This window comes from Paroedura picta, chromosome 5, assembly GCF_049243985.1.
Source record: "Paroedura picta isolate Pp20150507F chromosome 5, Ppicta_v3.0, whole genome shotgun sequence".
NCBI lineage: Eukaryota > Metazoa > Chordata > Lepidosauria > Squamata > Gekkonidae > Paroedura > Paroedura picta.
The window spans coordinates 48,116,464-48,141,411 of record NC_135373.1 but is presented as its reverse complement, the minus strand read 5'-3'; the positions used below and the strand labels follow the sequence as shown (position 1 = coordinate 48,141,411).

General features: G+C 46.0%; 1 protein-coding gene across 3 annotated transcripts in view; it reads left to right on the top strand.

Annotated features, from left to right (window-relative positions):
• FGR (FGR proto-oncogene, Src family tyrosine kinase) overlaps positions 1 to 24,948 on the top strand; it is a 74,985-nt gene that overhangs the window by 27,916 nt on the left and 22,121 nt on the right. For all 3 annotated transcript variants that reach the window (XM_077337765.1, XM_077337764.1, XM_077337763.1), the window contains exons 2-6: positions 10,013 to 10,073; positions 15,067 to 15,332; positions 16,144 to 16,246; positions 18,508 to 18,606; positions 19,921 to 20,024. In XM_077337765.1, the coding sequence (XP_077193880.1) occupies positions 15,080 to 15,332; positions 16,144 to 16,246; positions 18,508 to 18,606; positions 19,921 to 20,024 (559 nt within the window). In that variant the 5' untranslated portion in view covers positions 10,013 to 10,073; positions 15,067 to 15,079. The remainder of the gene's footprint in view (positions 1 to 10,012; positions 10,074 to 15,066; positions 15,333 to 16,143; positions 16,247 to 18,507; positions 18,607 to 19,920; positions 20,025 to 24,948) is intronic.

Sequence of the window (24,948 nt, the reverse complement as noted above, 5' to 3'; positions counted from 1 at the left end):
GGATGATACAGGAAAAGGAAGTGATGAAGAGTGGGGAACCCAAGGAAGGAAGGATAAATTGGAGTCTAGTGGTGTCTCAGAGGCTATCAGCATTTTATCCTAGCAGAAGCTTTTGTGGAAGAGCGCCCACTTCCTCCCATTTTAGTTAAAACCCTTAAGGTGCCACAAGATTCCTGCTTGCAACAGACTAACAAGTACAGAAACAGACTTGTTTATTGAGGAAGGAAGGGATCATTAGAGCTCCAGCAGCACATTTTGATCTAACGGGAACATTGATGTCAGGCATTTGCAAGGGAGGAGAAAGCGGAAGGTTCTACCAGCAATTGGAATGCAGACGCGCAGAAAGGTTCAGTTCAGCTCTTTATCTAAACGGTCATTGTAGTCACACCCCACATCCGCAAGGCCAAGTCCACACAGACCTCAGAGAAGAGGGTGGCCCACGAGAAGGGTCAGAACAATTACAAAACCCAAGAAAGTGGATAATCCAACCTCCTTGTTCGGTAGTACTGCCACCACTTCTGAATGGTCCCCCTAGGGCAGGGGTAGTCAAACTGCAGCCCTCCAGATGTCCGTGGACTACAATTCCCATGAGCCCCTGCCAGCAAATGCTGGCAGGGGCTCATGGGAATTAAAGTCCACAGACATCTGGAGGGCCGCAGTTTGACTACCCCTGCCCTAGGCATTCAAGAGGCAGTATTGAGGCTATCAGGGGGTTACCAGGGAACTTGGCTCTGTCCAGAGACAAGACCCACAAACAAAACGTTTTTTCTGGTAGCATAGCACAAGTAATTCAGGATAGGCTTTGACTTGGCTTGTTCCAGAATCCAATACAAGATTTTAAAAATTATTTTATATTTATTAAGGTGCACATAAGTAAGTTATATACTATCAGTGAAAAAATAAGAATGTTGCATACTATTTCTGGCTAACACAAGATACTCACAAGAATGGCAAAGTGGTAAGACAGAGTTTCAAAGTCCATAATACAACTTGCAGGTTCAAAAGGTTACAGACAAGGGTTTCTCCAAAATGAGAAGAAGATCTTTATGGCTTATTCCCAGGTGGGGTCTTGGGCACAGAAACCAATCAAAGACTATTAATTAACCAATGGGGTTTCTAGTGTCAAGGTAGAGGAGCCAGTCCTAAAGCAGGTGAGGTAATGCTGCGTCATTCTCATAATAAGCTAACTGGGAACAACTGAAGCCAATTGTCTCATCAGTATACAGTGGTAGGCCTCTGAAGGGCACAGGTGCAACTAACTGGCAATACATTCTTGCACTAAAAGAAGCAAAACTTTCTCACTAAAGATTTCACTGGGCCGAAGCCTGAGACAGAGTTTCATGAACAAGATTTTAAGGCATTATTTCACTACAGTCATAGAACTAGAAAGGCTGATCCAGCACGTTTTGATAGAGTTGCCTGGAGGCCTAGAGAAAAACTCTCTGCCCCTTTAATGGAGGTTTAATGTATGGTAACAGGCACTAATGTTTTTGGTGGCATGCAGGAAAATAACATCACAGTAACCTGTGAAAGGTCTCTTAAAGTCATAGAACATGTTTTTCTCCAGGCAGTTGGCCATCCTATTTTGGATGTTGACAACTGCACAAGACAGAGCTAGCGCCATTCATTTGGAAACCACAATGACAAATACATTGGATAAAAGGAATCAAAGCAGATACAAACAGAATGAACTTTGCAAGATGGCAGCTGTTGGTGTGAAAGGAGTTCTTGTTTGTTTGTTTGTTTGTTTTGATTGATAAGATTCCCAAGAGATAAGCTGGTAGCAGAAAAGCAGTACTTCTTGATATGGAATAAACCTTTGCTAAATGAAAATTAATATAGTGCATTAAAACAAGTGAATTAACACTAATCAAAATTTACAGATTAATTAAACACCAGAAGAAAATGATTGCTTTTACAAAGGTTGAGACTATACACTTTCTGTTTCTTTTTTTCTTGAAATAGGAAAGTAATTTTGAAGGATTTTGAGTATTTGAATTCTTGAGCTATATACTAGCTTCAATTTTAGCTTGCCTGCAGGGCAGAGCCGAGATCCTTCACTCTCTTTAGGGGAGGCCTACTTTAAGACTGGCATTTATGCAGACAAGGATTGCCAACCTCCAGGTGGTGGCTGGTTATCTTCCACTGATCTCTAGGTGACACAGATCAGTTCACCAAGAGAAAATGACTGCTGCAGAAGATAGACCCTATGGCATTATACCCCGCTGAAATTTCTCTCCACCCCAAGCCCTGCCCACTTCAGGCTCCACTTCGAAAACCTTCCAATCCAAAGCTGGCAACCCTAATGCAAACTCGTGTTTTCCTTTCGTCATAAAGTCTCTCCTTCAGTCTCAAATTTCAGCTCTTCCTCCTGTTGTATCTGTTGTGCTAGATTGCTTTGTGTGTGTGTGAGATGGGTTGACTTCCCCAACAATGAGAATCTCTGTGTGAACCCCCAGTGATACTGGGATCATGCCAACCCCTCATGTGCCCAAATGGAGCAGGGCGTGGGAGGACAGAGAACGTCGTCATGGTGCATTATCCTGCTTAATAATGGGTCTTGTATATCTCCCAAGTCTGGGATGCCTCTTTCATATTCATGGCAAACCCTGGGGAATGTTTCAGGGGTCAGGGCCCCTCCCTGTGTGACGCACATGGGGCTTTTGACCCTCTGGGTCAGGGCAAAAGGGGCTTGCTGTGCCCTGAAGCACAAGCAACCTTTAAAACAGCCATGGGGCTATATTGATGGATAGTAAGAGGTTAAGATAGATGAAGAGAACTATTTCTTCACCCCATGCTCAACTAATCATGTTTCAAAATAAATAAGTATCTACCACAAGGGTCAGAAAGTCTCCAGTTTTGTGGGGGGGGGGGAAACATGGAAAGTAACAAAATGGGATTGAATAAAAAATTTAAAAGTATTAAAAAGATTTTACAAGATTACTTTGTGCGATCTCGGCTGCCATTTTGGATTGGCCAAGTGACTGTGAAAGCTGACAGTTCTGTCTCCCGAAATCTCAGCCACCATTTTAGTGTTGCCCTTTTTGATTGCCTTCCCTCTTGAGTCCTCATGGGGTCCTCCTCTTGATAACTTTTCATTGTGGTCAGATGTAGTGACAGATATCTTGATCCACAGGCAAATTTAGGGAGACATGATCCCTTCTGTGCTTCTGAGGTGCCCTTGGCTGATACCTCAGACAGAAATGCCAGCCTCCAGGTGGAACCTGGGTATCCCCCAGAATTACAGCTCATCTCCAGACTACAGAGCTCAGTTGTCCTGGAGAAAATGGATGCTTTGGGGAGGAGTTTATGGCATTGTACCCCACGCCCCAAATATCCAGGAGTTTCCCAACCTGGATCTGGCAAGCCTACCCCCCATCCCCCATCAGGGGCCACGGGGGACCTGGCATCCCTATACATGACTCATGGCTGTCACCTCAAGTGACTGTCCTTATGCCATTCTCTCTTCTTCTGGAATCCCTTCTCTGTGGTCTTAGCTGTTCTTACTCCCCTCCCTGTGCTATCAAGCGGTCCTCCATTCCGTTTCACCAGAAACTGCTGTGAAAGCAGGAAAGGGAAGTCCCTGCAGCAGAATATCAGTACTGCAGAATATGTGGTTGTCCTCATGATGGCAGGAGTGATGCCCAGGGAGTGTCCATGTGAGAAATAACCACTGGTCTGGTCCAGGCTGAGGCCCAGTTCTACCCAGCAGTGATGTAGTAGGTACACCTTTTTTTTGGGGGGGGGGGGGTGACAAAATACCATGAACAAAATTTGAATTCAGTAGCACTTTAAAACCGAACAAAATTTTCCAGGGTATAGCATTAAGCGGATTTGTGAAAGCTTATACAATGAAAAATTTTGTTGGCCTTCAAGGTGCTTCTGGACTTGAATTGTGTTCTGCTTCTTCTGTTGGGTTGAAATTCAGTCAGTGGAGTCTGCTCATAAGAGCCAGCTTGGTGGAGTGGTTAAGAGTAGTGGTCTCTCATCTGGAGAACCAGGTTTGATTCCCCACTTCTCCTCCACATGCAGCCAGCTGGGTGACCTTGGGCCAGTCACAGTTCTCTCAGAGCTGTCTCAGCCCTGCCTACTTCACGGGGTGTTTGTTGTGGGGAGGGGAAGGGTAGGTGATGGTAAGCCACTCTGAGACCCCTTCAGGTAGCGGAAAGTACGTTGTAAAAAACTAGCACTTCTTTTTCTTATTCATGGTGTGAGATTGAGAAAAGTTTGTGCTCACAGTCTGCCTCTCATGCAGCTTCCAGAGGCCTGCTAGTTAGGGGAGGCCAAAGCCTGCTAGTTAGGGGAGGGATGCTTTAGTTTTCTTTTAGTTTGAAATGTTGTATGTTCAGTGTTGGTTTTATTAAATTGTTTGTGCTGGTACATAGAGATTGTAAATAAACCTGGCCAGAAAAAAAGAATTGGCAATCTGAACACATCAGGAACATCTTCAAGATAAGAGTGTGCCACTGTTTTTTAAACTTTTTTTTAAGCCTCCCCTTCCAACCCTTTTTTGTTCCTCTGTGCTGTGTAGATGTTAATCCAGCTAGATTTGAATCCAGTACCTTAGAGACCCACAAGATATTGAATGTATGAGTATCGAGATTCCCCCTCCCCTACTTACTTTCAATTTAGGAGGTGAAACTAGGGAGGAGGGTCCTCCCAGATAGCCAGAGGGGACCCTGGAACTCCCTGGTGCGTGCATGCCCAGTGTTGATTAGCACTGCTGTACTTATAGTACTTCACCCACCCACCCTTCTCTTGACCTAAAAGTGCCATTTTGGCTCTTTGCCACAATAAATAAACTTGCATATAGTTCATGAATACCCGCAAGTTTCCCCAACTGGGCAAATGGTAGCTTCCCAGGCTAATTCAGTTTAGGAAATGGTGTGGAATGACTTAATCCCCTCTTCTCCATGTGCTGTGCCCCTAATCTGAATTAGGACCAGGATTACCAGCAGGGGATAGGGAGAAAGAAGCCACATTGGGGATGTTGTACAGGAAGTGATGTCATCACACCCATGACTTTCAGGTGATGCTCTAGCAATTGGGCAAAAACTCTATGGTAAAACAGGCTTCTGAGACAGTCATATTGAATGCAGTAAGGTTTGCTGCTACTGGATGAGCAGACAGGGGATGAGGCTGTAAGCACTGCATGTTTATGGTGCTTCAGATTCCTCAGGTTGCAGTTCAGAGTTTACTCAGACTGCAGGAAACGGAAGAGGAAGAGACCAGGCTGCTTTCTGTTTCACCTTGCAACATCTCCGTCAGAGTCCACCATGCTCTGGAGAAGCCCTGCGCTTCAGAATCTGCAGCATTGCCACAACCCTCCTTCCGCTTCTTTTCTGAGAAATGCAAGCCTTGACCGACTGTAGCCTGCAACCAAACGGAAGTGTAAGTGGTGTTGTGACTCAAAGCAAGAGACCTAGTGGGCTGGCCGTCTTCCTTATGTTTGAAAGGATGGGAACCCTCAGTCCTAGCCTGACATTTTGGGGCCTCAAGGAAACTGAACAGGACGTCAGTGCCCTCGCCATAACTAAATGCATACATGCTTCATCCTTAGCTCTCTTGTGCCCATGAGAGGCTAGACTTTGGTCATCACTAAAGAGGCCCACAAAACGGAATAGTGTCTCCGACTCCCCACATCCATTTGCCTGGTGCCGAAACTATTCAGATTTCACTCTTGTGGGAAGGTAATAAAACAAGAGAAAATCTTTCCCTTGCTGGATATTTTACCATCAGAATATCTACTGCTAATTTTTAGGATTATAGATTATTTTGCCTGCTGTTTTTATCTGAACCTGCATTAAAATAAAAATATTTTCAGTGTTATTTTTTAAAGTTTGTAGGAGTTTAAAGGTACGGAATATCAGTATAGCTGTTTTTATTATTTTTGATCGGAATTTTATTTTATAGTTTTGATTCCCCACAAGCCATTTTGAGATCCTCGGATATCTGTTCCACATAATATATTTCTGGTGAGGGCTTGGAGGAGGAGCATGTCTCATGGCTTAAGTGCCACTCAGCGCTTAACACCAAATCAGGGTGGCTGTCCTGCCCCTGAATGCCTCCTCCTCCGACCGGCTTGCCTGTCTGTCCAGCAGCCAGCCAGTCGCCTTCCATACCCTACCCCTGACCACCCCTCCTCCTTCCACTTCCCTTTGAGGCTCAGAGTCTGCAGATCCCTGCTTCAAGAGAGCTGCCCCTGCCGGTGAGTTCCCTAACAGCTGCCTGCAGCCTTTCCAGGTCCTGGGGGGAGTGGTGGCATAGAAATGATTAAATAATAAAATAAAATAAACACCATAGCATTGGAGATGAAATCTCTGCATCAAACCTGAACAATTACCATCCCATATGTACTTGCACAGAAGGCTATTTAATAAACAGTTACAGGTGCGTGTATCCTTGTGGTCTCAAGTCTGAGCACCTGATTTTGTCAGCTGAAACATGCAGTAGAGATGTCTGAACTGGACTGACTATAGAAATGGACATCCACAACAGAGGCACATGAGAAGCATGGTTTGCTTCCACCCTGCTGCTCATGAGCAGGAAACAGGGATGGTGTGCACTAAGATGCAAATTGTGGGTAGTACTCGTGCTGTTGAAACCACCAAGATTATTTTTGTGTTGTCATATTGGACATTCGCTGAGGTGGTCTCTACTGAGGGAAACTTGCTGAGGAGTCTGATTCTAAGTGGGGACTTTTCAAAACTGGCTTCTCAAGGGCCATTGGGGGCAGGGGTGGCCAAACTGTGCCTCTCCCCATGTCCATGGAGTACAATTAACATGAGTCCTTATCAGCTGGCAGGGGCTCATGGTCATTGTTGTCCTTGGGCATCAGGAGAGCCACAGTTTGTCCACCACTCTTCTGTAGCAACAAGAACAATTAGAAGAAGGTAACTTTTCCATTCCAGACTGCAGTGGAAATTGCAGAAATGGAGACATTGGCAAGTAGGGGCTTGAGGAATCAGGGAAATCAGTCCCGTTCCTGTAGGAGTGAGTGTCACAAGCAAAAATGCTTTGGGGGGGGGGGTTATTTCTTTTAATTCTGTCCCACAATTCCTTGATGTGCTCCTTTGGTAGGCAAAGTTCTGTAAAGACTGGCAGTTAACAGTGTAACTTCTCAGCACTGCTGTAGTTGTGGACTGCTGTGGTTGTGGCAATCACCATGAAGTGGCCCTGTGCATTTTTTTTCACCTCATCTGGGGTTGGTTTGCATAGTGCCAAAGAAGTGTACATATACTAACTCTTAGAAAGATGGTAACCTCTAAACAAGATACTGCCCCCCCCAGCCAAAATAATTCTGACAAGGCTACAGATAGGCATATTAGCCTGACTGACTGACTGACTGACTGACTGACACATTGGCAGCAACCAATAGTGAAACCGAATGCACACAGTGGCCCAGGGAGGTCTCGCTTGTCGTTTAACAAAGAGTTAAGGAGCTGTGGTGGGCTTGGCTGGTTCTGCCTTCCCTGAAGGAGCTGACTTTCTCCCAGCCCCCAGTTCTTGCCTTCTGGGCTGCTATGAAGGGCATTCCCCGCCCTGGAGCCATGACACGTCGGTTTGCATCCATCCCTCTGTGCTCCCTTTGTGTTAGGGCACCCACCATGGAAAATCATTTCACAGCCCAGCTATCAGGAGACGAAGATCCGGACTGACAATAGCATGGCCAGAATTTGGGCCTGATGGCAAAACAAACTCGTTGGGCCCAGCGCAGGGCGTCTGCTTTGCTCCTTGACTAGTGGGGTGCCCTTATTGAAAGCATTTTAAACCGTCCTTTCCCTAAAAAAGCCTATCCGCCAAAAGCCCAAGCCTAATATCTATGAGTTTGGTGCAGACAGGCGGCAGGGAGCACCTAAATTTTTTAAAAAGGAAAAAAGTCTCAAACGTTGTTTGATGCCAGAGATGTCATCATTGTCATTAGTAAAGCATATTGTGGTACTCGCAGCCTAGGCCTGTAGGTCCGTGTAGGGCCCTTTAAGCCTCTAACAATGTCCTTTACAGCCTGGCCTGACCTGGCTCCCTAGGCCGTCACTAAGACCTTTCAGCGCCTTCTGCATGCTTGGGCTAGGGTTGCCAACTCCAGCTTGGGAAATTGATGGAGATTAGGGCAGTGCCTGTGGTGGGCGAGGTATGAGGTGGGGAGGGAGCTCAGCAAAGATGTTATGCCATCGCGTTCAGCCCTCTTTGCCACCATGCCAGAGACAACCATGCCACTTCAAAGCCTGCCCTGCCGTTTCTCACTAGCCAAACTGCTCAAACTCTGTGGCCAGAAGGCTGATGATTTCCAGCGATGAATCCTTTTAAATAAGAGCCATCTGGGTTCTATGCATTGAGAGCCAGCATAGTGGAATGGTTGCTGTGTGTTTATTACACACGTAGCCCACGTATCTTACAGCATTGTTGAGAGGGTAAAATGGAGCATGGAGAACTATCTGTCCCTCCCTGAGTTCATTAGAGGAAGGGGAGAAGAAACACATGCTAGGGGGAAAGAGAAACGATTGGGGGCTTAGTGGCGGTAGAGGCTCAGAACTCTGCACATGTTCAATTGAACTGCGATTTGGCATGTCTAGCAACTTACAGTAACAAATTTATAATATAGCACCAAAAAAGGATAGAAAAGAGAAACAGTGGCCAGGGCCCCTTTTGAATGAGTGGGTGTTGGCAGTGATGGGCAGTTACAGCTGAGAAGCCAACAATCCAAATGGTTTCCTCTTTCTGTTTGATTATCTCACCCCTGAATTTGTCCCAAGGTTAAAAAAGGGAAATCTCATAACAATCATCTGGATATTGTTTGTCATTCTTCTATGCTGTGTTTGATATTTTCATTCCTGGACTGGTTATGAAAGAAGACTCTAGGGTTGCCAGTTCTGGGTTGAGAAATACCTGGGGGTTTGGGGGTGGAGCTGGGAGTGGCCAGGATTTGGGGCTGTGAGGGACCTCAGTGGAGTATAATGCTCCTTTCCTCCCCATGTGGGATTCTCATGCTCATGAGGTCCTTCCACAGTGGTGAGAAAGGACTGAGGGGAAGCATGCTTACCCCACCTCCTCCAGTCCATCCTCCAAAGCAGCCATTGTCTCCAGGGGAGTTGATCTTTGTTGCCTGGAGATGAGCTGTAATTCCAGGGGATCGTAGGGGGAACTGGCAGCTAGAATCCCATGTGCTGGAGAATGGTGCACTTATCAAGTGAAGTGGTCCCCCCTCCTTTGCGTTTGAAGAGTAAAGGCAAAACGAAGAAAAAGAAACACTTGGTGCAGAAGGAATATTCTGGGGAATATTTATTCTTCTGCTTAAGTGTATTTATGAGAACAAAATCCAAAAGAATCTGAAAGTAAATGCCCCCTGACAGAGCTACACGTAGAACATGTAGGTATTGTTCAGTCATTAAAGATTCTTTTCCTTCTGCACCAATTGTTTTTCCTTCCTTGTTTTCCCTTTCCATTTGAGACATAAAATCTCAATGTAACTTTGACAGTCAATTCAGGTAGATAGACAGTTTTTCAAAATATTTTATCTGTGTCTCATTCTATCCCCAACTGAGAAAACCAGGGAAATTGCCACAGGTGTGGCAAGAAGGCTGCATCCCCCTCAAATAAACAACTAGCTTTCAGACTGCTCATGGTCTTTAAAAGAAGAAGGAAAGGTGGGGGTTTTCTATCCTGCTTTTTACTACCCAAAGAAGTCTCAACATGGCTTTACCATCGCCTACCCTTTCTTTCCCCACAACAGACACCCTGTGAGGTAGGTAAGGCTGAGAGAGCTCTGAGAGAACTGTGACTGACCCAAGGTCACCCAACTGGCTTCAAGTGGAAGAGATTAGAGGCCACAAATCTTAACCACTACACCAAGCTGGAACCATTAGTGATCAGTAGTGAAAATCAGAGCTGTCTCTGGTAAACAAGGGCCACTGGGAGCATATGCGCTCTTACCAATATGATGTGACAACGTAGAAGGATGTGCTTATTGGTTTCTACCTTCTCAGTGTGCCTGTTTCTGTGTCTCCTTCTCTAGGCGTTTGTTCTCACTCAGCCAAAGCCATGGCTCCGCAGCACTGACCTGAAGTACCATTTTGGTAAGTACAAAAATAATCAGTGGATAAGAAACACAGTTACCACATTGCTTCAGTCACGGTGTCAGATGGAGAGCAAAAAGGATGATTTGTATAAATTATCATGAACAGATTGGAACAGTTTCTGCAGTTGTGAAAAATGCCACTTTGCCTTCCTAAAGTCCTGCAAAATAACAAATCTTTTACACAAAAATCTGGCTCATAAGGAACAGAGCTGAATGCAATCCCTGCTTGCCCCGCGGTTTAAGAATCTTCAGAAACCGTGATTTCTCCCCCTTCCCTTGGAAGGAGGCAATTTACAGTTAACCAATGAGGAAGCTCAGAATTCATGACGGTTTTTTCCTACTACTATCTGCATCTTCTCCTGCCCAGCCCCCTTTGCCTTCCATATATATGTGAATGTGCGTATGTATATTTGCACACAATACTCCAGGTGCAGTCTGACCAATTTGGTATACAGCAGGACTATGACATCTTGCAGTTTCAATGTGTTGCCTCTGTTGATACAGCCAAAGACCACATTTGGCATTTTTGCTGCCGCATCACACTGTCTGCTCATATTTAGCTTTCCATGCACAAGTACCCCAAGATCTTGTTCACAGATACTGCTGTCTAGCAATATATCTCCCATCCATTATGCATGCTTCTCATTTTCAGGCCCCAGCTGTAGAACTCTGCACTTATTGAATTGCATCTTGTTCTCATTTGCCCACTTTTCCAGCATGTTCCTATCTTATTGAACTCTGTCTTCTGGGGTGTTTGCTATTCCTCCCAGTTTGGCGTCATCTCTACCCCCTCAACCAGAGTCATATTTGTCTGCAAAACTGTGAAGTCTTCCAAGTATATTGAGACTCCTACTTTGATTGTGGGTGGACCAGTATTGTTGCTTTTGTTATCAATATAGTGGCAGGCAGGGGACCTGCAAGGAATTTCAAGAATCTGGATATCCCGTCCAACTTCTCAAAACATCCTGAGCCCAGGGGCTTAAGCTCACTGCCTTTTCTTCTTGTTTCTGAGTTAATACTCATTTGCTCTCAACATTCTGTCTCTTCTAGGGAGTATTTATTCTGCATCAGACCAATTTTTACTGTTTTCCCCCTCCCTTTTTAAACTCTGTTTTCTCTGAGTAGACACAGATTCCTGCCTGATCAGTGGGTGGCCCAGTTTTGTTGCTTTGGTCATCTGCATTGGCCTAGCCAACTTGCTATGACTTATAGTGAAGAATTCCCATCATAAGCAGGGTGGGGAAACGGCCGGGAGTATTGGCTGACAGCGCACCTCTGAAACACTCCATCTTGGAGGCTGAAATGACATCTTTGGCGGGAGAGCCCAGTTCAGGCCTCTCTGGGGCGGGGGAGTGAGGGGTGGCCTTACAACAGAGCAGTGGCAGGCAGATGCTTAACCCTTTCTTCCCTGCTTGCTTTTCCCCACCAGTATACAGTGGGGATTCATTCAGGGAGCATCTGGAAGGAACAGAAGGAAGGAAAGAAACATCCTGTCTTCTCCTTGAACAAAGGGATATTATCTTCCCCATATTACAACAACTATAATGCAGGAAGTGAACTTAATGCATAAAAGGTGCTGCACACATGGAAACCCACCATCATGCCTCTCTGTGAGCATGCTGCAGAGGCCCCTTGAGACTTGTAATGCCTGCCCCAGTCTCTGTTTTTTAAGCTACATCCCCTGACATAGTCAAGGATTTTCAGCGCAGGCCAAAGAGGGACCAGTGACAGCGCTCTTCTCTCTGCTTCTCCCCGCCCATTGCACTGGCTCTCAACTGTCCCACTAACCCAGGGCTGTCAATGGCAGGTGGCTCAGAGGTCCCTGTCACTGCGAATTAAGAGATGCACCCCCTCTCCTGCGTGTGTGCTGTTCCCGTCTGCTGATTTCCTCCCTCTGTTTCTTGAAGCATCAGACTCTGCCTAAGGCGCTGTCTGGGCACAGCTCGGCTCTTCTCGCTTTATTTGGTCAGGACGGGAAGGGCCTACAAGAACAGTGTGAGAAGCCTGATGAATTCCTTGCTTTTCTCTCTCAGTGGGCTCAGGGCCTCGGCTGCCATAGCCATTTCTCCTCCTGGGAGTTTCCATGGCAGCGACAACAGGGCCTGGCATGCTTGTGTGGGTGGCAACACTTCCATGCCCTGCGTGGGGGGGGGAAGCCCCTCCTCCCTAGCCTCTCCCCATGCAGAAGACCTATTTACAGCATCTCTCATCGGTTGGGGCTTGGGGAAAAGGTTGACTTTGCGTCCTGCTCTTTTGCTAGGTGACCTTGCTGGTCATTTGGAAGTCCCAGGGCCTCCTGCCCTATACGAACAGGACTCATGGTGGTGCAGAGGGGGAGGATGTCATTGTACACCCTGTGGACCCTTCTGAAGCCACCTCCATCCGTGATATGCTGGTCTTTAGGCTTCCAACATGCCTCCGGTTACATATGGCTTTCTTTGGCTGGTATACCAGACATGTTGCCATGCAACCAGCATGTGGCAGGAAGAGAGAGTGTGAAACACTGACAGTCCTTGAGAAGAACAAAGCTGGCAAATGCCCTTTAATCCTCCCTTCCTTCATGTTGAGTCATGCACCTTCCCTTTCCCTTGCACATGCACAGCTGCAGAGCATCAGTGATCCACATGTGCCCCAAGTCTTGCTTTTCACTCATATACAGTACTGCAAAATTAAAGTGCTTTATAATCAGTTTTGCAGGTTGGAATGCCATTTTGAGGAGAGGGACAGCTCCCATTTTTGAGACGCCATACAGTTATTCTTCAGAACATAATGATGTCTAGCCATCAAATCAAGATACTCTTTAAATTCTTTTTTCCTTTCTTTGCAGTACACCCCTGAACAGAAATATACATTTTAAAAGTAAAGCATGTCCCAGAGTGGCAACTCACTCAGCATTAAAGTACTTGACAAGGAATCTTTCCAACCAGATTCCTTATCCTATATTCACACCACAGTGTTGTTTCCTGAGTGGTGTTTTGGCACCCGGTGCCTCTGGCTGGCTTAGGGCAGGGTCTTGTTCTGTTTAAACTGGGACTTGCCTGAGTCATTTCAAAAATATGGTATTAGGCTGGGCTAGGATCTTGTTTAGGCCTAGGACAGTAGTTTCTGAATTGTGTTCTTCCAATTAACCTTCCATTCATAGAATCATAGAATCATAGAATCATAGAGTTGGAAGGGGCCATACAGGCCATCTAGTCCAACCCCCTGCTCAACGCAGGATTAGCCCTAAGCATCCTAAAGCATCCAAGAAAAGGGTGTATCCAACCTTTGCTTGAAGACTTCCAGTGAGGGGGAGCTCACCACCTCCTTAGGCAGCCTATTCCACTGCTGAACTACTCTGACTGAAAAACTTTTTCCTGATATCTAGCCTATATCGTTGTACTTGAAGTTTAAACCCATTACTGCGTGTCCTCTCCTCTGCAGCCAACAGAAACAGCATCCTGCCCTCCTCCAAGTGACAACCTTTCAAATACTTAAAGAGGGCTATCATGTCCCCTCTCAACCTCCTTTTCTCCAGGCTGAACATTCCCAAGTCCCTCAACCTATCTTCATAGGGCTTGGTCCCTTGGCCCCAGATCATCCTCGTCGCTCTCCTCTGTACCCTTTCAATTTTATCTACGTCCTTCTTGAAGTGAGGCCTCCAGAACTGCACACAGTACTCCAAGTGTGGTCTGACCAGTGCCGTATACAATGGGACTATGACATCTTGTGATTTTGATGTGATGCCTCTGTTGATACAGCCCAAAATGGCATTTGCCTTTTTTACCGCTGCATCACACTGCCTGCTCATGTTTAGCTTACAGTCCACAAGTACCCCAAGGTCTCGTTCACACACAGTGTTACCTAGAAGCGTATCCCCCATCCAGTAGGCATGCTTTTCATTTTTCTGACCCAGATGCAGAACTTTACACTTATCTTTATTAAATTGCATCTTGTTCTCATTTGCCCATTTTTCCATTGTGTTCAGATCTCGTTGAACTCTGTCTCTATCTTCCGGAGTATTTGCCAGTCCTCCCAATTTGGTGTCATCTGCAAACTTGATGAGTAGTCCCTCCACCCCCTCATCTAGATCATTAATAAATATGTTAAAAAGTACCGGGCCAAGCACCGAGCCCTGAGGTACCCCGCTACTCACCTCTCTCCAGTCTGATGAAACACCATTGACAACAACTCTTTGAGTGCGGTTCTCTAACCAATTCCCTATCCACCTGACTATCTGAAAATCCAGATTGCAGTCCTTCAATTTATCCATCAGAACATCATGGGGAACCTTGTCAAAAGCTTTACTAAAATCCAAGTAAATGACATCAACCGAATTTCCCCGATCCAGCAAACCTGTTACTTGGTCAAAAAAGGAAACCAGGTTGGTCTGGCAGGACCTGTTGGAGACAAATCCATGCTGACTTCCTTGGATCACCAAATTGTCCTCCAGATGTTTGCAGATCGCTCCCTTTAATATCTGCTCCATTATCTTCCCCACAACAGAGGTCAGACTATCATCTATCTGAAAACGGCTGAGGGGAACTGCTCTGAGGTCTTTGATGGGGTGATCAGGCTGGTTAAAATGCTTAGCTACTGGCTTTGCTGGAACTTCAGAAAATAAATCCTATAGCTGCCAAAGCTAAATCCAGCAACCAGCAATCACTGTCATTCTCCAGATGGCTTCCAAAACAGGAAAGATTGAGTGACATAGTTATATTCCCCATTTCTCCCCAATGTGGACTTGTTCTCCCTGTCTCCTATTTAATCCTCAGAACTATCACCCTGCGAGGTAGGTTATGCTGAGACAGAATGACTGTCCCTGGTTGTCCAACAAGCTTTCATGGCAGAGTGGGGAACATTTGTGCCTCAGAACCATTGAGGAAGGCTGTGGTGTAGGTGATGGTGCTGCAGGAGTGACAGGGCCAGCCAACCCCTGAGAGACCTCCCCCTGACCTCTGCTTCTGTTTCTTCTAAAGCCTCCCTCTTCTTGCTCTTTTCTCTTTCCATAGGGGCCACCCAGCAATGGGTTGTGTGCAATGCAAAAAGAAGTGGGTAAGCAAAAACCAGAGCAATGGCAGCGACGGGGCAGCCAACCCGCCCTCTGACTCCTGCTACAACCCCGATCCCACTCCACAGAACTCCTCCAACAACTTCACGCGCATCCCAGATTTCAACAACTTCCCGGGGACCCCGGGGCCTTCGACTCCTGCCTTCCTTCCATGTTCTGGCCTCTATCCCACCCCGTCAGCACATCCGCATGGAGCCGTGGTTGCAGGTCAGTCTCCCAGGTTGGCCTGTGGCTGGGGAGGGTTTGGATTCAGGGAGCTGCCTTTCTGCCCCCCCCCCCCTGTTCCTTCATACCCAGGTGGTGTGGTCGGATGGTGTTGTAGGTGGATGCCGTTAATGCAGTCTTAATTTGCAGGCGGCTGCAGTTTGTAAAACAACGTATGTGGGGGGAGCTGAGCTTTAGGGCAGATGGGGCATGTGAGGTTTCAGAAGGGGCAAGTGTGCTTCTTTAAGCAGCTGGGGAGAAAGTAGTGAAGGACAATGAATACTGCCTCTCTGTTTCCGTTCTTCTAGTCCTCTTTTTCTTTCTTTCAAAGAGGAAAAAAATCTTAGATGTGCTTACAGATTTTGGCAGCGGGGGTATGGGTGTACCAGCTGTCTCTGTGTGTGGGGGGAATAAACTGAGCATCCCTTTGGGTTGCTTTTTTTGTCTGTGTGCTTAAATTATTCTTTTAAATCCAGCTGAATGGAAACCTGGGTGGGTGGTACTGACTGTGACTCAGTTTATCTGGGGAACAGTAGTGGGTGTGCCTAGAGATGCCAACCTCCAGGTAGGGCCTGGGGATCTTCTTGAATTAGAGCTCATCTCTGGACTAAAGTGATCACTTCCCCTGGAAATAATGGCTGCTTTGAAGGGTGGATTCCATAGCATTAGGCTCCCCACCCACTCCTGGCTCCACCCCCAAAATCTCCAGGTATTTAATAACCCAGAACTGGCAGCCCCAGACATGCCCCTTGGAGCAGAATTTCGGATGTGCCTGCTGCTAGGCTCTCACTTCCCTAAGGCTAATGTCCTGCAGGTGGAGGAGTGACCTTTTTCGTTGCCTTGTACGATTACGAAGCCAGAACCGAGGACGATCTCACGTTTATGAAAGGAGAGAAGTTCAACATCATCAACAACACGTGAGTTCCTTGATCTCCACTCTGAATTGGAGGGGAAGCTAACCTAGTAGGTCTTCAAGCTTCACAGACTCAGGTCCCGCTTAGCTGACAGGATGTGACATCAGCATTATTACAGGAAGATGACGAGCTGGGGTATGACCTCCTCAAATGTCAAGGCCCGGACAGTGAGCGACAACTGGAGAGAGTCAGGGAAAGTGCTGTGGAATGGATCATAGGGAGAAATTGGCTGAAAGTTGGTCCCATGGAGGAATCCTCTTCCTCTCTGCTGCCAAGGGACTTCCTCTTGCCGTCCTGCCTTGCCCTTCAGTGGGCATGCAAACTGGCAGGAAGCAGAGCATCCTTTCTCTCTATGCATGTGCACAAGCAGCAGGTCTTCCCAAGAGGCACCCAAGAAGGCAACTCTTGAGGGTCTTCAGAATCAACCTTTAGGGCCCCATGACCCATTTGAGTGTCCTGCCCAAGGGTTTAAAGGCCACTGTATTAGCACCCAACTGCGCAGTCCCATTTGTGTGATTATACAATAAATGGCTAGCAGCTTGGGGCGTTCAAACAAATGTCGGTAGAAATGTGAAAGACTTCCCCCTTGTAGGCGCGTACATGTGTTCATCTGGAACTTGCACATGACTCTAGTGTGGGTGAGATGGGATACATGGCCACCCTCGGTACATGTCTCAGAATGCATGAAAAGTCACCCATCCTTCCCCAGTCAGTCTGGAAGAAATGTCTTCCAAATCAGTATTCCCAGCATGCCTTGCCCACATGTGAGCTCTGTGCCTTCACAGGTGGGAGGGGGGACCACATAAGCCAGGGGAAGTGCCAGTGCAATGGAGCAGGGCTATATTTTCTTTTTATATTTATTTATTTTAGATATATTTATATACCACTTTCCTCCCCGGTGGCTTACGGCATTGTTTGCCTCTCCTTCATGCTGTCCTTACAACCACCACCCTGTGAGGTAGATTCCACTGAAAGACACCCAGCAGGCTGCCCTGGCAGAGGGCCAGTTGGAACTCGAGTCTCCCAAACTGGCAGTTTTCTAATGATGCCACACTGGCTCCCTTTTCTTGATTCTTGGCAGGGGCTGAGCCAACACCCTCACTCCTGGGTGAGGGAAGAACCATTTTCCGAATCCTTCTCCTATAGATTGCCTCATAAGCACCTATATCTTCTTCAGATGCTCAAAAGCTGCAAGTTGACTTTATCTGCATAAATTTTGCTCTCTTGTTACACAGCTTGCAGCTTCACAAGGCAGCAGGGAGACATAGGATGGCCCCGTTCCAGCAACATTATTATTGTTCTGTTGCTATTTTTATCCTATCCTTCCTCCCAAGGTTTCCTGGATGGCATGACATGCTCCTTTTACTTCCATTTTCCCTTACAACAATACTTTGAGGTAGGATAGGCTGAGAGAGAAAGAGTCACCCAGTGAGCTTCATGGCTGACTTGAATCTGGCCTCCTGATTCTTAGTCCAGCACTGAAACTGCTGCCATGCAGTGAGGATCCTGTTCACGTTCCTAACCAAGAGATATCCCAGAGAGGCCAGAGTTACAGTTTTCAAAGAGGGTGCTCTGGTGTAGAAGCAAAGGCAGCTTGAAAGATTAGCTGGCTTCATATGGAATCTTCTCCCTTGTGAGATGAGGGGCCTCTGGGACCTTCAAGACTTTCAGTATGACAGAGCTGTTCTGCCAGGCCTATGGTTGAATGCAGGAAATGAACATCAAGAAAATGCTGGCCTCCATGCTTGAGAATCCCATCCACAAAATATCAATCCACCAAACATAAATAAGCCCATTTGTTAGGAAGCAGCTTTTAGAAGAAGAGCTGTTTTTAGACCCTGCTTTTTACTATCCAAAGGAATCTCAAAGCACCTTACAATTGCCTTCCCTTCTTCTCCGTGCAACAGATACCTTGTGAGTTAGGTGTGGCCAAGAGAGCTCTGACAGAACTGCTGTGTGAGAACAGCTCTAACAGAACTGTGATTGGCCCAAGGTCACTCAACTGGTTGCATATGGAGGAGCAGGGAATCAAACCCAGTTCTCCAGATTTGAGGCCGCCGCTCTTAACCAGTTCACCGAGCTAGCTTTAAGAATATAATTTTAATTTAAACTTATATAGCAACTATTTTAATTATATATAAAGTTTGTTATTTTGTATATTTCTTGTTGTTACCTACTCTGAGCCAAATGGAAAGGGCAGGCTACAAAAATAAAGTTAAGTGAATTAATTAATGTGGTTTTGTGTTTTTCTTCTGTTTTGCCAGAGAGGGAGACTGGTGGGAGGCCAGGTCTCTGAGCACAGGAGCAACGGGTTACATTCCTAGCAATTACGTGGCACCGGTGGACTCAATCCAAGCAGAAGAGTAAGTAGGGTAGCCCCTGGCAGGCAGGATGTTTGTGTTTTCCAAAAATATCCATGCATTTATTCAAGGAGTCTCCCCTATGCATTCAAGAAAAAGGCCTTAGTGCTCTAGGAGGCGTGATCTTGCACCCTGTTAATAAAAGCAAAGCTAGGTCATTGATTCATTTACCCAGTTCAGCACCATCTGATATGCTCTCTAGCATCGCAGACAGAGAACAGACTATCTCTACACTTATTTTCTAATTCTATTGTAACTGCATATAGAAAACTAGCTGGGCAGGAAGAATGGCTCTGCCCCCTCCTTTTTCTTTTTGCATGGGTTTTGTAAGGAGATTTTAAGATGGGGGAACCTTCCCAAAACATTGTTCTCCATCTGTGGCCCAGTGTAGTCCATCTTTATGCCGCAATGTCCTGCTTATGTGAACCTGGACTTTATTAATTCCGAGCCCATTTCAGAGTCCCTTTTGCATTCATTGCTGCAGTTCCTCATCTGACCGGGTCATCTGACTGGGTCAGTTCCTCATCTGACCGGGTCAAAGTTAATGCTCAGCAAAGGCCTCGGTTACAACAGCTGTGTTGTGCTGCAGTCCTACACAGAGTTGTTCCAGTCTAAGCCCCTTGATTTCAATGTGCTTAGGCTGGAGTAACTTGGCATAGGATTGCACTGTCAGTTTTCCATTTAGGTGGCTAATGAGGCAGGCTCTACCCTTTCTCTGTTCTGCGTTTAAAATCTCATGGTGTACATATATGTGGGTTAGGGCGTGGTTCACTGGCAGAGCATCTGCTTTGCTTTCACAATATCCCTAGTTTAATCCTTGGAATCTGCTTTTAAAGGAGTCAATTAGTCCTCCGAGACTTTGGAAAGCACTTACCAGTTGGAGGAGCCTTGGTAGACCAATTGTCTGACTCAGTAGGAGACAATTTGATATGTTCAGTAACTTAACAAGGGGCTGTGGCTTGGTGGCAGAGCATCTGCTTTTTATGCAAAAGTTTTGCAGGTTTGAGCCCCAGGAGGCATTTCTAAAGGGTCAGGTAGAAGGCAATTTGGGGGGGGGGGAGACACCAGGCCCCTGGAGAGCTGCTGCCAGTGAAAGAAGTGAGTACCAAGCCATAGCACAACTTCATGGATTTTAATAATCTAATTCCTGGCCTTCCATCACATGCAAGACATGGAGCCTAGGATGAGGTCATGCCAATTAGAGCAGGCTGAATTCTCCATCGCTGGGGTCCTGATTCAGAGACTGAAGGAAAGGACCAGCTCTCTGAGTCACTGTAGGGCAGCTTCATGCATTCACATGTACGTCTTCTTCTCCAGGTGGTACTTTGGGAAAATTGGCCGCAAGGATGCAGAGAGGCAGCTCTTGTGCCATGGCAGCCCCCGAGGAACCTTCCTCATCCGTGAGAGCGAGACCACCAAAGGTACTTGAGTTCTTTTCTCTCTAACCTCCAGGACAAGCTTCTGGGTTCTACTATGCTGGCAACAGCTTAAGGGCCTCTCTTGTATTGAGACAATGGACAAGAAGGAAGGGTGTTAAGAGTTTTTGGACTGGAATTCCAGATGGGATGCGTGGCTCTTCCCCCTCCCCCTGCAGCCACCGAAGAGAAGCCAGATGTGGATTAAGGCGGTGGATTTGGAGAATTCGGGGGGCGGGGATGTTAAGCCTGGTAGAATATGCAAGATCTGCAGTGTGCATGACTTAATGTCAAGACCATTAAATTCAGAATCTAAAACTACCTAACTGTATCACTAGTATAGTCTCACTTCAGAATGTACATATGTGAATTACTTGTCAAAATCCCCTTAGCCTCATGGCCTGAGACAGTAGAGTTTACCTTCAAACAGGTGTTCCCACAAGTGCTTAATTGAGATTTTCAGTTCCCCAGGAGTGGAGTATGGGAAGGAAGGCAGCATGATATAGCCCAGTCTCCTCCGATCTTGGAAGCTAAGCAGAGTTGGTACTTGGAAGGGACATCACCGAGGAAAACTCTGTAGCGGAGGGCAATGGCAAATCACTTGTGCTTCTTATTTGGAAGTCCCTTTGCAGGGGTCACCGTGAGTCAGTTGCAACATGATGGCTCTTGTGTACATAAGAGTGGAGCGCACCACATCTGCTTATGTAGCTTTGAAAGAGCTCTGGAAAATGTGTCATTTAGACAGGATGCCTGCTGGATGTGTTTGAAATACGTCTTCGCATCTGGAACTGGGTGGGTTTATATGCCTAACAGTTCAATCCTAGGCAGAGTTACGCTCTTCTAAATCCACCGAGTCAACAGATTTAGAAGGGTAAAAGTATGTTAAGGATACACTGGCCCTGTTTCCAAGTCAAAGCATGTGAAATCCACGTATGTGCTTAATTTTTCTTTGTGTGTGCTTGAGGAACACATGTTCAGCTGAACATGTGACTGAAACCAAACATTTATCTAGGTGGTGGTGGGAAGTGCTATCAAATCCCAGCTGATGTACAGCGCCCCCTGGTGGGGTTTTCAAGGCAAGAGACGTTCAGAGGTGGTTTGCCGTTGCCTGCCTCTGCATCATGACCCTGGTATTCCTTGGAGGGTCCCCCATTGAAATACTGGCCAGGGCTGACCCTTCTTAGCGACTGAGCTAGCCTGGGCTATCCAGGTCAGGGTTTATCCAGGTGCTGGTCCCCAGTTTCATTTGCAAAGTGAATGCATGTTCCAGACAGCTGTATGCACTTACATTCGAAACGTAGCCAAGTGAGTAGGGCTTCTGCCTGTAGAATCTACTGGTGAAAGTCTTTGTATGACGGTTCAGATGGCAATGACTGCTAAATGGACCGTTGCCGAAAGCAATTCGTAATAGAGGTGATCGTGAAATTCTCATACTTTATTGTAACCCCCCGAAACCCCATTCTCATTTCACTCCTCCCTTGCACGAGCTGAACCTGGGATTGCTTGATATGCACACCGTTTTCTGTTTCTATGCCCTGGTTTCCCCTTCATGTTGTAAGCTTTCCCCAGTGTTCTGTGTGCATCAGCACATCGATCTGATACACAATCCATACACATTGATGTTGAGTTTATATACCAGGTTACAGTCTTTATTCAAAAAAGCCTATACAATATGGATACATAACACAAGTAGTTCTGTGAAACCAGCCGTGAAGAGTAAGCTTTAAAAATAATTTCTTTTTTTGGTTTTGCGTATCATCTTGGCTTTTTTAAAATTTTGCATACTTTTTAATTTTCACACATCCATATAGCAAGCAAAAAACAAAATTCAAGCATATGGCAGAGCTGAATGCTCATTTACAGTCCAGAGAAGATTAAAAACACAGCAAAAACAGAAAATAGAAGATCAGCAATGGAGGCAGTTCCCAAGTGGGTGCTGAGCTTTCCCTGGTTGGAGATCTTCCAGAAGAAATTAGACAGCTGTCTCTCAAGGGATGCTCTAGTTTTAGATTTCCTGCAATGGCCAGAGGGTTAGACTAGATGGCCTCTAGAACACTTCCAATTTGAGGACTGGCTAATTTGAATCAATATGTGAAATTAAGGCTGCTGAAAAGAAAAGACATACAGTGAACAATTTTAGAAATGGGCTGCCTTCTGTTTTGGTGATGAGTTGAGGGTTCTCCATGCAGGTTCAGCTGTGTTTCGCTCCCTTGCTCCCTCCTGCAGTATTTTGAGGGGGTTACATTGATGATGAAATGAGAAGTTAGTAGACATAACATGAGATTGTATTAAAAATAAATGCTTAGTAGTACAGAAATGGAGGAAGACTACTAAAAGCTCAACAGAGATGGATACCCAAAAGTAAATGCAACTGGAAGAATCTTTCCTTGCAATTTCAAAAAAAACCCACAATACTCTGTGTGAAATTGACCAATAAGGAGAGACATACTATGGTTCACGATGTGGGCAGTGGAGAAGCGACCTCTAAGAGATGGGAAAAGGGCAGGGGGAGGGATCCAACGGAATCTTTATGCTTCTGAATTCCCTTCACCTTGGGAGCAAACCAAGGCGTGAAATCATCACAGTAGCTTTCTAAAAAAGAGAAACAGCAAAGCGAAAGCAAACTAAACATTAATGCAGAACCAAAAATAAACCAAATGCACGTGGGCAGGGAAAGCAGGGTGATAAGCTGAACAAATAGAAACCGCAATGGGGATGTACAGTGAAACTGAAGGAAAACACCAGTGTATAAAAGCCCTAAGTGCAATGGACAGAGAGCTGGGGTGACCCATAATCAGCTTTTCATTCAGCCAGAAATATCAGGGGACAACTTTGGGTCAATCACTCCCTTTTTCCTTACAGGTAGATAAAGCACAGGAAGGGAGAACGTCTTAAGATAAAGGGAAAGAGCAAGACAAAAAGATGATAGGTAGAGGACTCTGTTCCCTCTCCTTCCCTTTCCAGCCTACAGCAGTCCCTGTTGCCTGGAGGAGTGTCATTCTCCTCCAATCCTACAACTTTTGTGGCTCTTCTATGATTCCAACACCCATTACTTTCTCTGACAGTCGCTTATTTGATTCTCTTGCCAGTTCACTTGCTTAGGGAACCCTGGAGCTTGCGTTATCGCCCACTTTATTGCTGCTGCAAGCACTTTCCTTGACTATTTTGGGTTATTTCATAACTACAGCTCTGCTTCCTGTGTTTCACAGCCTTTGGACAATGCAGTATATAACTATATTCCTGCCCTTTATAACCTCCTCTGTGTGTGGGACTATCTGTATGTGTCTGGTGAGAACCCAACACATGCATTTGACATTGGAGTGGAATGCAGAGGGAGCTGGGGAGTCCCAAGATTTAATACCTGAGGTCCTCCAGATGTTCGTGGACTACAATTCCCATGAGCCCCTGCCAGCATTTGCTGGCAGGGGCCCATGGGAATTGTAGTCCATGAACATCTGGAGGACAACAGGTTGACTAAACCTGGTTTAGATAGTGGGTCTAGTCTACCTAACAATTATCTTGAGATCTCATTTAACCTGTTAGTTGTGCCCAAGTAATCAGGGCAAAACTACATAGTGTACTTGGACACCTGATCAAGTTCCCCACAGCCAGAGGACTTCCAGGCACTGTAAGAGTGGGACCTGGACGTGTGAGGGGGAGTTCATTCTCCCCTCATCCCCAGTGCAATTTCCCTGCCGCAAAGTGGCTCCAGGGGCATGGTTTTCTCCACTGGGGGGCACTGCAGTACCTTAAATGTGCCAACCCTAATCGGTATTTAATTTTTTCTTGTGCTTTGTTAATAGAAGTGCAATTTAACAAGAATCACACTTTTTGAATACAGCAAAACCACGTTGAAGGCAGATGGCAAGGATTTCACTGCCATACCAGGAGAAATCAGAGTCCAGTAGCACCTTTAAGATCAACAAAGATTTATTCAAGGTTGCAAGCACTCTTCCTCAGACTATGAACTGACTATCATAACAGTAAGAATATATAAGCAAAAGTTAATCCTGTTACATTAGTAAACTAAAGTCCGACGAAGAGTGCTTGCACTCGAAAGCTCACGTCTTGAATAAATCTTTGTTGGTCTTAAAGGCACTACTGCACTCTGATTTTATTGTGCTGCTTCAGACCAACACAGCTATTCATGTGAATCTATACGAGGAGAAAGGAGCTTTGATTCTTGCATTATTGCACCATCTACTGGTTCCTGGGGTCACTACAGCTCAAGTATGCTTCCACCTGGATGGTGGAATTTCAATCAGGAGATCTACCAGAGTGTCATTAAAATAGCCTTGGCGTGTGGCTTAGTGGCAGGGAATCTGCTTTGCATGCTGATTCAGTCGCCAGATTTAATACCCAGATGCAATCCCCAGTTATCTCCAGTTAAAACAATAATGTGTGAGAATGCTGTGAAAAATCACAACCTGCCAGTTAGAGAAGACCCCTCTAAGCTTGATAGACTAAGGGTCTAGCTCAGTGAGTCAGCTTCAAGGGATCCGTAAAACTGGGATATGACCTGAGAATAAGTGGAGCAGGATGTGGAAGTCCCTTGATCAAGTCTTCCACTCTGACAAGGAAGCCTGCCAAGTGACCTTGGGCCAGAAACATTCTCAGCCCAGGCAAGTCCAAACCAGTCTGACCTCAGAAGCTAAGCAGAGTTGACATCAGTCCAGTATTTGGATGGGAGACCTCCAAGGATTTGGATGGAGTTCCTCCAAGGACCACTAGGGGTCATGGTGCGAAGGCACACAGTGGCATCTCTTTCTTCTTATCCTTTAGCTGGCAATTGATGGAGCAGGTTGTTGTCATGTCCCATGACCAGCATATCAGGATGGATGATTCATATGGGTAGCCATGTTGGTCTGAAGCAGCACAATAAGATCAGAGTCCAGTAGCACCTTTAAGACCAACAAAGATTTATTCAGGG